Genomic DNA, 12,513 nt, shown 5'->3' on the forward strand with positions numbered 1-12,513 from the left:
TAGGATTTGTAAAGAATTTATTCGTAAATTAGGGTGGAAAATAAGGTCAATAGAGATAATTAGAGATACGAGGACATCCAGCATGCATTACAGCCGGTATCCTGATCAAATTTGAAATCAGGTAAAGTTTGAGGCTCTCATGGTCCCATTTATGGCTGATATTTTTATAGTTATCAAACAGTGAAAGCAGAAGCAGAAAGATAGTGTCAAAGTGGTCAAAAAGAGACACTGCAAAACAAAACAAGAGACTAGAGCCTATCAGGAAAATTAGTGAGTGGACCTTTGATTCAAGAATTTCTACCAAACTACAACTGCAGCTGAACAAATGAGCTGTTGGTGGAACTTTACACTCTGAAATATTGAAAGATTTAAAGGATGAGACAGCTCAGCACAGCATGTTATTAACTTCACACATGAAGTGGTTCAGTCCAGTCAGACTTCAGTTTTGCAGCCACCGTCCACATCCTGCTTCTTCGACTGGTCGTCACGGTAACTCTGGACTTTCCTCCAACGAATCCTGAAGTCTGTCAGTCCTTCTGACAGCATGAGGCCTGACAGCTGGATAAATGTGCAGATGATGAAAAACATGAAGCATAGTTTGAACTTGTGTCAAGTTTGTGTTGGTGACTGAACTGCTGACCTGCTGTGAAACCTGCTGCTGGATCTCTGTGCTGTGCATGTCTGCCTCTGACTGAAGCTTCATTTTCACCACTGTTTGCTTTGTCACTGCTAAAAATGAACCACATATAACAACACAAACATTAGTGTTTTACATGATGACAGGATCTTACAGTGTTTGCATTCTGGACCTCACCTGTGAAACAGAAAAAAGAGAGTCTGACATCACAGTAGCAATCATACCATTCCCCTGTCAGTAAATTCAAATCTCCACAGTACTCAATTGAATTTCCATTGTTAGGCTCAGAAGACCCCCAGTTAGTGAATGGGGAGGTTGTGTTGTCAGACCAGGGGGCCCAGGGATCCCTGTAGAGGCCAATCCACACATACTGAACCCCTGATCCATTCAAAGTGAGCGTGATGTTGGATTTCTCCTCTTTGCTTCTTATACTGGTCAGGTCTGTGTGGTATGTCCTGCAGTACGACTGAGCCGCTGACCAGGAGCGGCTCTCCTTCACTAAGATGTAACTTGTGTTTTTGGCTGTGAAAGATTCAAAAAATGATGAATTTTGAAAAACACATCATAAATCTCACACAATTGTAGAGATAACTAGGCCAACAAATCTTTTTTCCTACCATTGTAACACAGGAAAGGGTAAGAAGCTCCACAGGGTCTATCATCCATCTGTGTTTGTCCCTGAAGAGCCACACAGTATTCCTTTGCATTTACACAGTCTGGTTGTCCGTTAGCCCAGATCAAAAATTCATGTGTACTGCCAACATATAAAAGTTTTCCCTCCATGGACCACTTCCAGCTGTAACGATCATCATAGAGCCCTATCCAAGCCCCAGTACTGAGCCTTGGTGAAATTGAGAAAAGCAGTTGGTTGATGTTGCTGTTGTAGATGGTGACCAAGTCAGTGAAGTGTTCTCTGCAGTAACTCTGAGCTTCGGTCCAGGTCATCAGCTGGCTCACAAAGTGGTATTCTCTGGAGTGGGGAGGAAGAGTGGAAAGTCCTCCTGAGAGAAATGAAACAAAGGTTTTCAATTGTGTAAACTGGGTTCTTGGGAGAATCACTGAAAAGGACAAATTTAAAAAAATAAAAATTACAACCATTTAAATAGTCAAACTATATGGAGAATAACTAGAGGTGGAGGAGGAACCCCAGGTATTGAGCTGTGCTACCTAGCCAGAAACGTTTCTTTCAACCTTACCCCCTCACCCACCGTGTGGGTTCATGTGCGTGTGTGTATGTGTGCACCTGTCCCGATAACAGCTCGTTCATGTGAGTTGTAGGTTCACTTGAGTTCATATGGTTTACCCGTGGTTTTAATTTAATCAAACAATTATGTTTTAATTAAACTACTTTTTATGGGTTCTACATGTCTCTTACCAACCTGTTATACTGACATATGCCACTGCAGCTTCTCTAACATCTGATTGGTTGCCGTGAAAAGTAAGTTGATCCTAGATAATTGATTGCTTGTGTGGACTTGGGGCAGCCAGGTATCCCAGAATGCATTTCAAATCACAGGTAGCAATGGCGGCGGCATAAAGTTTTAATAGTGTTTTAGCCGCGAATGTAGTGGCTTAATCTTCACATGTCTGGTCAGGCTGTCAACATAGAACATGTTTGAAAAATTGCTCAGATGTTTTCAGAGATGTCACTATCTCCGCTAACAGTCAGCTGACAGAGTGCACCAAGCTCACAGCCCCGGTGTTCAATCCTAACAGTTTTTGTTTGTTTGTTTGTTTGTTTGTTTGTTTTATACGTTAACCAGTTTGTTTACATATTCCACTCTCCGTGTTCCACATGTTGCATACACAGATTCTTATTTCACCGAACGATCATCTCTTTCCGACTGGTCTTGTGTCTCTGTGTTTCTGTGACATAAAAAACGAGAAGAAAACTAATACTGCTCATGAATGAGACTAAAGGCAGGAAGGCGTCTTTAAAACTAAACATGTTATTTCCGCAGTGTCAGCTGTTTAATTCACAGCTGCTTTTGCAGTAACCATGGTAACCACGGACTCTTAGCGGCTGTATCGACACAGGTCAGACAACAATTTTACATATATGATCTATACGTGCTGACCTCATATCAAATGTGTAGGCTACGTAGTCTGTGTTTGACGTGTGTTTTGTATCTAATCTTCGCTCTCAAACATTTAAATAGCAGCGAGTCTGCAGCTGAGGGAATACAAACTCAAAGTTTTGAGCAGGTTTGATCGTTTCTGTCATAAATCAACTGGAAATGCCACGTTTTCACTTTCTTTCTTTTTTTGCAAGAGCTCTGCGCAAATAGTGCCTGGTATTGTCACAGGAGCAATGTGTATTCATTTGGTAAATTATTTAAAAAAAAAGAAAAGTTATTATACTTGATTCTAATCTGCTGCTGAGTCTCTTACACTGACGAAAATGCAGATAACACAGATCACGAAAACCTGTTCAACCAATCAATTTCATTCCACTTTGACCTGTGACAAACTGATGCATTCATCTCTGTTACAGTGTATTATGTTATTGATTTTATTATTATGTATTATGTTACAGGAATTGTTGACAGTAATAGAGAAGATTTTCATTAAAATAATGTGAATTCGTAGATGACCGTTAGATTAGTTTGATGCTGCCAACACTTTCATGTGACCGAGTTGGGAAACTCATAGAGCTGAAGATATCATGGATATGCTGACCTCTCTCCGTGGTGTACAGGACCCTTTACCCTCATGATTAATATGGCAGCACGGTGGCACGGTGGTTAGCACTGTTGCCGCACAGCAAGAAGGTCCTGAGTTCAATTCCACCATCAGGCCGGGGTCTTTCTGTGTGGAGTTTGCATGTTCTCCCCATGTTTGCGTGGGTTCTCTCCGGGTACTCCGGCTTCCTCCCACCGTCCAAAGACATGCAACTTGTGGGGATAGGTTAATTGGATAATCCAAATTGCCACTAGGTGTGAATGTGAGTGTGAATCGCTGTCTGTCCCGGTGTGTTGGCCCTGCGACAGACTGGCGACCTGTCCAGGGTGTACCCCGCCTCTCGCCCTATGACAGCTGGGATAGGCTCCAGCGCCCCCCGTGACCCTGAAAAGGATAAGCGGAAGCGAATGGATGGATGGATAAAAATATTAGCCGAACATCATGAAGTCCGTATGTGTTTCATAGTGTCGAACAACCTTTGCACAGTTAAAGCAAACAGTTACTAACTCGCGGAAACACCTTTTAATAAAGTTTAAACACAGGTCACGCTGATTATTAAACAAAAATACCTTCCAAAAGAAAAGGCCATCAGGCCAAGGCAATGGTTTCATTGGTTTAGATCAGCGGTAACCCCACCTCCTGAGTTCGATGGGAGAGGCTGACAGATAAAATAAATTTATGATGAGAGCTCAGGTCTGCCAGAATTAATTAAATTAATACACAATTAAATAATAATTAAATATGTCAATAATTAATTAATTAATTAAATGCGTAATAAATATTTATTTAATTAATTATTTATCATTTTAATTAGTCATTGCCACATTTAATTAATTATTTAATGGTGTATTAATTAATTCATTATGTCAGTCCTGGCGTTCCATAGTGCTACATAGTGCGTTCCTTCAGAATACATACTGGATCTCTTGGATGAGTCGTTGCTGTGCTCTTGGGATAATTCTGGCCGACCGGCCACTCCTGGGAAGATTCATCACTGTTCTGTGTTTTCACCATTTGTGTGTAATGGCTCTCACTTTGGTTTGCTGGAGGCCTACAGCTTTAGTCTTTTGTCCTTTTCCAGACTGAAAGACAGGGTTCTAAAGTGCGACTTAATTTTTCAGTGGTGCCTCAAAAAAAAAAAAAAAACAGTCTCCGCAATTCTGCAAGTCTCCGTGTGGTCAACAACAGACACATTATGCCCATATCATGGTCTAAACCAGTGGTTCCCGAACTTAAACTTTTTTCTTTGTTTTACAAGAAAAGTATTCGTATTCATATTCAGGGATGCTTCATCTCCTGCTTTGCATTTGTGTGGGTGCCCGTCAAAAATCTGTCAATTATGCTAGCAGTGTCCAAGTGTTTTTTTTTCTTTCCTTTTTATACTGTGCCCCCCCCCCCTGCAATGGCTCTGCGCCCCCCTAGGGGGCGGGACCACACTTTGGGAAGCTCTGGACTAAACCAATCAGAGATGGTCAGGGGCGGGACCGCGCTTTGTGTTTACATCCTTTTTGCGCTAGATTCTGATGCTGCAGGTTTTGTCTCTCTCCAACCAAAATTCACTGAACAAGAGGCAAAAGAAGATCCAAACTACGCTTCACATTTGATAAACATCGTCATTAATTCCCTTTTGCTGTTTTGCTTCCACCATGAGAAAATCACACTTCATACACAGCTCTCCCTCTCTGTGTACTTTAAGAACAGTTTCCCATCTCAAATCTCTGTTTTTTGAATTATTCACTTGCTTATTACCCAGCAGTCTACCGTTGTTTACAGCGCTGTCGGCCACTGTCTTTCTTCTTTTTTTATACATGGTTTTCTTCAGTTTTTGATCTACTGCAGTATATTTTTAAGGTTATCTGCTATGAAAAGCCAGGCCAGGAAAATCTCCTTCATGTTTTTCTGTTTTATCCTCAGTTACTTTGACACAAAGGAAACTGCTGTGATGCTCACACCTCTGATCAAGTCTCACAAGTGTCAGTACTGATAAATGATCAGAATTATAATATTTTTGGCTGTCTGAGGCAAAATTGAATCAGAATCGAATGGATTATAGAAATGAGTGATGATACCCAGCCCTAGTGAGTAGCCTAACCCCAACTGAAGTGGATGTAGCTGTGGGTAATAAGAAAAGATGAAAAGAACTTTTCATAACTTTTTCTGTTAAGGCCTGATCTGTCTGAAATTCATAGCCAGTGCTCTGACATGGAGCCATCAGCCTCTGAACTTTGAAAAAGCACAGTAAAGCCAGAAAACATTATATGCAGCAATAAATGCACTGCCCAAATGTCCTCTCTCCACACTGCTTTTCCGCGGCAGGCAGCAGCAAACCAGTCGTCAGAGGAGGCTGATGTGATGATTAAGTTTAAGTTTAACATTGTCTACAATATTGCCAAAAAGTGCCAAAGCACTCTGGTGTTGGCCAGAGGGGCCGGTGGCGCGATATGGCAGCCTCGCTTCTGTCAGTCTGCCCCAGGGCAGCTGTGGCTACAACTGTAGCTGCCTCCACCAGTGTGTGAATGTGAGAGTGAATGAATAGTAGAACTGTTTGTTGTGTACTGCTTTTGAGGTTCTCGAAAAGTGCTATACAAATGCAATCCATTATTACTATTATTATTATTATTAAAGCACAAGCACTTTTTAAGTAACTTCTCTTTCTTGTAGAACTGTGCTCCAAATAAAGATCTTTGTGTTGACAAGATTGTTAGTTAATCATTTACAAATTAATATTGTCTGTATGGACAACAATTTTCCCCTGCAAAAAAGTGAACACATAAAACTGCGGTGTAAAGCAATGCGGTTGAAAAATTTGGGTGCACTTAACTTTTGTGCTGGTTCACCTAAGAAAAGAAGTTAGATGCACCACTGTGGCAAAAAGTTACAGCCCTGAGAGATCTTAATTACTTTGTTGTTCATGTTCCATTATTTTTTCACACAGGATTTTTTCCCCCTTAATAATAAAGATCTTCCTTTTAGAAACTGCATTTTGTGTTTACTTGTGCTATCTTTGTCTAAAATTTAAATTAGTTTGATGACGTGAAACACTTAAGTGTGATAAACATAAAAATAGAAAATCGGAGGGAACGCAAACAATATTTTATACCACTGTAAGAACCAGTCTATTTGGGCATCTTGATACAACATCGTGATAAAACTCTCCTCTTTAATCTGGGCTTAGGACCAGCACCAGCAATACATCAGGATGTGGTTAATATCAGTAATTTTTAGAACGAGGAGAAAAACAACTAGAAGCAGATACATATTGATCCCCAATGAAGCAGCCAAAACATGAAGTTCGTTAGATTTATTATTACAAAAATAAACTTCCAAATTTTCAATAAATCAAAAACCTAAATGTGAAAAAATAAAGAACTTACATTTAAAATGAATGCAGGTATTGTGGTAACAGAAAATGCAGATTTTCTCTGTCCTTGTGTTAAATGTGTTAATAAATATCTCATTAAAAAAATTATCATGTAATCTGATTACCCGAATGACATCAGTTTATCTCATTATGATCATGGACTATATTTCAAATGTTTAAAATATTAAAATCACAGACCTGAGAGCAGCAGGATGAGCAGTAAACAGGTTTCTTCCATTCTTGGCATCTGTATAACAGATATAGTCACCATGATTATTATTGTACCATAATTATTATCACCAATTTTAACATTCATTATCTCCAGTAAAACAAGTTGTCCTTATAATAGGTTTCTTAGTACATAGTTTGGTGCACATGTCTAAATTAATTATATGCAATACTGTTTGAATATTTAAAATCTATAATTTAGAGATCTTTAGTCTTGACACAATTGGACACCCAAAACGTGTCTATTTCAAAATGTTTAAATCAGAGTAATAAATTAATAATGACTTACCTGACAACATATCTTTTCATCTGCTGATTAAAGCTGATGTTCAAAGAGTTTTTCCCTTTGTTCTTCACACATATTTTACTGTCAAATAAGGACACCTGAAGGGAGTGAGCTTTCTGCAGAATTTGGGTGTCCCTATTTGAAACACAAATACAAGTTTACTTTCTGACAACAGGATGAGACACCTTTCTGGGCCCGAGGACAGTGGATTTTATTTTATCTTTTTAATGTTGCTTCTGTTCTTTCTACAGGAATGTACAATGTAATAGATACATTCACCAACAATCAACTGACCAACAATGATCATGTTTCCCTGAAATGAAAATGATAGGCCTCAGGGCTTAAAGAAACGTGAAGGTGACCAAAAGGTGACTCTGTCTCATCATAATGCAAATCATTAGGAAAATAAAGTTATTTCCATTTGTTTCCTATTAAACTAAGCTTGTACAAGTTCTAGGAACAGACAACATAGGTCAGGGGTGTCCAACTCCAGGCCTCGAGGGCTGGTGTCCTGCAGGTTTTAGACGTGTCCTTGATCCAACACTGATATAAATGGTTAAATGACATCCTCAACATGCCTTGAAGTTCTCCATATGATTAAAGTTCAGCCTGATTAATATAAATGTCACTGACAGTGACTAATATATTGGAAAACCAAAATACTTACAACAGCAGAAGTGCTGGTCCCGAGCCTCAAAGACAGTAAGAAGCAAGCAGAGGAGAAAACACAGAACGTTTTTTAGAAGCTGATTTGATCCTTAATGGCTGTGCAATCACTATAACTTACAACACAGAAGGTCAATGTAGACCCCATACAACCAAATTAGACTAACACATACAGTATTAAAAACACCATCTACTACTGTGTCTGAATGTGTGGTATCGGCACGGTCAGTTTAGGCCTGAAGAGATATGTGTTTGAAAAAAGACCACCTAATTTAAATATAATCATTACATGCTTGTTAAAAGTTAACTTCCAATATATAAAGTTTCTAATAAGCAAAATGATCAGATCTAACATATGGCAGGGATTATATGTAACACCATGTTTCTTATGATTCAACTGTGGAATTTAACTTAATTCTTTAGAAGGACAAGCTATATTACTAATTACAAATCTGGATTATAGCTTTCACAACAAAACTTGTTTTTAAACACATTTTTTAACAAAATAAATACTATTGTTATTATTATTATTTAAAATGTAATAAAACAGAAAAGTCAGTTAAATATAAAAGCAGTTTGCTTATGTTGTTAAAGAAAGGCTAGATTTGACATTGATAGATGCCACAGATGTTCAAAACCTGACACAAAGCATGAAAAAAATAGACTTCTCCGAAAACGTTGGAGCATTTTTGCAAATATCTTATGTCTTATAAGTATATATCAAATGTCTTGATAAATCGAACAAATGTTTGAACTTTACACAGCTACATTTTCGCCTGAAAATATCTTAAAAGTTTATTTTGTGACCCAGAAAAAGTAATATTTAAAGGGTTTTTTAGCTGCGCTCCTCCGCCATTGCCGCGCTTACAAGTACGCAGAGGCTCTGACAACCGCGGCCGACAAATGCGATCCTCCTTTTCCCCAGACTACCCTTTCTGGGTCACAAAATAACCTTTGAAGATATTTTCAGATGAGAATGTAGCTGTGCAATGCTCAAATATCTACTTAATTCATCAAAATATCACATATTTGCAAAAGTGCTTCCACGTTTTCGGAGAGTTATCCACCAGCGGGACAGCTGAGCGGGAGGTCAAGGCTTGATAGAGTCCGCGAGCACAACTAACTCGTGGCGTATTGTTTTCAAACCCCCTGCGGTCTTTTGCTACTCAGGTTAAACACGATATATATAGCTACTTAGTTATGGCTATGGATTGAAAATACACCCCACCCCTAACGGCTGCACCTCCCGAAGAATTTTGTCTGGGCTCCTATCTCACTTTTTTATTTCAAACAATCAACAGAAAATTTCACAGACATATTTTTATGTAAGGTTTTTAAGGCTGTGGTGTTAATTTTTAAGTAACATGAGCCCAGCGGCAGCAGCACCGCTAGGCTAACACTAACTAGCTAGCAAGATTATAAACCTGGTGCTAAACTAAGAGAAGCCACAAAATCAGTTTGAATAAGAGTAAACATTTACTCACCAAGTCAGTGTATCAGGTAAATATCCACAGCAATGACAACAATAATATCTTGAGCTGACACTTCTCCAGGTTTACTCACAAAAATTTTATTGGCAAGGTCTGAAACATTTAAGCCTAAACTAGGGGCTGCACTTTCACCACATCAAACAATGTGATAACAGCCCAAAACTTTGCTGATCCTAACTGTATACTGAAGATTAAGGCCTTTTTGTTAAATGTAAGTACCTAAAATCTATAACCAAGCAGTTTGAGTACATCAGGGTTGTATTAAGATACTTTATTAATCCCAGAGAAAACGATGAGGTCACAGTTGCTCCAAGGCAGTAAAAACAAACTATCACACTACATAAAACTGTGAAAAAGTGGTAGGCTTGAACTTATTCACCATTTGTCCTTTAAAAATATTTCTAATTTATTTCATGTTATTTTACAGTTGTTATAATGCTTTAGTTTAGACATTGCTGGTGTAACTTTGCTCTAGATACCATCCTCAGTTTGTTTGTAGTAGCATCATATTACATTTTACATCCATGCATACGCTTTTAAAACAAATACTACTCAACCATCAGGTGATTTGAATTTTCTACTGTTGACAGGTAAATTTCTGGTACATTATGTTTGTTTATTGCTTTGGCTACACACTCCTTTGTTTGTCCCTTTCTTCTAGGCCTAAATCCAAAACAGATGTGTGCGAAGGGCCGACCAAGCACTTCCTCTTTATATAAGGATATGATATCTTCGATTGCATCCCTGGATACAACCAAATGAAGGGTTTTTCCTTTTGTGTAGTATTGTTTATTTTCTTTAAAGTAAGCTTTTGAGTTGTACTGTATGCAGTGTTTTACTTTTCAAACCATTTACCCATATTATTAAGTTTGTCAATTGGATGAATGACCTTTATTCCCATTTCTTTGTTTAGATTGTGTTGTTTGGTCTAACCTATTTCTTAATGGTGGAGACTAATGAGGTTCAGGTAGAATTCTGAATAAAGCAAGTGATATATTGATAGTGATGGCCAAATGAAGCTTTCTGAGGCTTGAGTAGAAAAACAGTTCATTACCCAAAGCTTTTCAACACAGTTATCTCTGGTGACATCTGGTGGCCAAAAATATGAAGAACAGCTTGAATTTGCAAAATAAAATGAACTGCTTCATTATGACTGTCCACTCTACAGAGTGGAGTTCACAATTCTGTCTGATACTGGGCAAACCTTGTGTTATTTTGAACATCTATTTTTATGGGTAAAAAAAAAATGTCTATTTGTTTAACCCTTTAAGACCTACCATAGAACCAAGTCCGCCAGATATTATATTTTTAGATGCTGTGGAGCCATTTTTGGGAGCACTTCAAGTTGCTATACATCAATACAACCATTATAACCCAAATTTTAACAATATATATGCATTAAGTGCATAGTAACAACATAAATTGCACAAAAGTGCAATAAACTACAAAAAATTTGAAAATCGTTTTTGTTTTTTTTAACATATATTTCTAGTTAGAGAAATTTAAGAGGCTTATCCCTCAAAACTGTAAATACAAAAAAGTTGCACAAAATAGTTTCCTACCACAGGAAATTTATTTTGAGTGTCTTCCGAGTTTTATTTTTGAAATACACCAATTTTTATACCCTGCAGGAAAAACTATTTCCAGCAGTGCAATTCGAGTTCTAAGTATCCCAGAAATGTTACAGAAAGTCATAAAGTCAAAGATAACTTTTAAAAACCACCAGTATAGGCTTATGAGACCCTGAAATAAAAAAAAAACTACATTTGTTGTAGGGTTAAAAATTATCGTATGTACAGAATGATTATTTACACAGAGCTATACAGTAGTGCAGTTAAGATAAGTGAGGGTGTGGATAATTTCCACAGAGGCTATATAAAGTGCTAGTGGTTGTGAGTGGTGGTTCACTCCATAAAAAAAGGATTAAAAGGATGTAACGCTAGTTAGAGTACAATGAACTCTACATTGTGTGGTTGGTTGCTGCATTCTGGAAATGGAATGAAGGTGAGTGTTATTAACTCTCTTGGGTCCACAGACACACCGCACTTCCAAATCACATGACTGATTTAAGCTGACATAGCATTAAGCTGCAGCCACACTGAGTCTCTATTTCAGCTTGTGTTGAAAATTCAACCTTCAAAGTATACACCAGTTTTTAGATTTTAATGACAGGCCACTAAATCCAGAATTATGATAAAAAAACAAAAAACAAAACACTGTATTGGCAGCCTCGCCTCTGTCAGTGCGCCCCAGGGTGGCTGTGGCTACAATGTAGCTTGCCATCACCAGTATGTGAATGTGGGGAATGGGGATGACAAAGAGTACAGAGGACTGACCCAAGACTTTGTGGACTGGTGCCAGCTGAACTACCTCCAGATTAACACCAGTAAAACCAAGTAGCTGGTGGTAGACTTCCGCAGGCACAAACATCCTCCACTGCAACCACTGAACATCCAAGGTATGGACATTGAGACTGTGGACAGCTACAGGTACCTTGGTGTTCATCTGAACAACAAACTGGACTGGACTCATAATTCAGACACCCTCTACAGGAAAGGGCAGAGCAGGCTGTACCTGCTGTGGAGACTCAGGTCGTTTGGAGTGGAGGGCCCACTCCTTCTATGACTCTGTGGTGGCCTCAGCTATCTTTTACAGTGTGGTCTGCTGGGGCGGCAGCATCTCAGCCGGGGACAGGCAGAGACTGAACAGGCTGATCTGAAGGGCCAGCTCTGTTCTAGGATGCCCTCTGGACCCAGTGGAGGTCATGAGTGACAGGAGAACGGCGGCTAAGCTGTCATCCCTGATGGACAACATCTCCCACCCCATGCAGCAGACTGTGACAGCACTGAGCAGCTCCTTCAGTGGCTGCGGCACCCACGGTGTGGGACGGAGAGATTTCACAGGTCTTTCCTCTCCACTGCTGTCAGACTCCACAACAAAGTCTCCAACTGATCAAACACACACATCCACACAATAACACTAAGTGTTATAACACTAAGTGCAATAACACTAAGTGCAATACTCTTTTCTGGCATCATTGTATTTTTACTCCGAACTTTGTTGTTTACAAAATTTGTGCACAAGTTTTCAAAATTTACAATTTATATTTGCATTTCAACTTGTAATTTTTTTCTAAATATGTCTTTGGTTTTTACAGTAAAAA

At 38.8% G+C, this 12,513-nt stretch overlaps 1 protein-coding gene across 2 annotated transcripts; it reads right to left on the reverse strand.

The window, feature by feature from the left end:
- Positions 1–6,924, reverse strand: LOC113015630 (putative C-type lectin domain family 20 member A). Of its 2 annotated transcripts, XM_080299258.1 has the most exons (5): positions 6,879–6,924; positions 1,255–1,638; positions 815–1,159; positions 641–729; positions 1–558 (listed from the first exon to the last, which is right to left on the reverse strand). In XM_080299258.1, exons 1-5 carry the CDS (start codon positions 6,916–6,918, stop codon positions 433–435), a joined length of 984 nt encoding a protein of 327 aa, XP_080155384.1. In that variant the 5' UTR covers positions 6,919–6,924; the 3' UTR covers positions 1–432. The 2 variants fall into 2 exon arrangements, with proteins under 2 accessions (XP_080155384.1, XP_080155383.1); XM_080299257.1 differs by lacking the exon at positions 6,879–6,924 and having other exon boundaries at positions 1,255–1,983.
- Positions 6,925–12,513: the final 5,589 nt, after the last annotated feature.

The sequence above is a fragment of the Astatotilapia calliptera genome, chromosome 3 (assembly GCF_964374335.1).
Source record: "Astatotilapia calliptera chromosome 3, fAstCal68.1, whole genome shotgun sequence".
In the NCBI taxonomy this organism is placed as follows: domain Eukaryota; kingdom Metazoa; phylum Chordata; class Actinopteri; order Cichliformes; family Cichlidae; genus Astatotilapia; species Astatotilapia calliptera.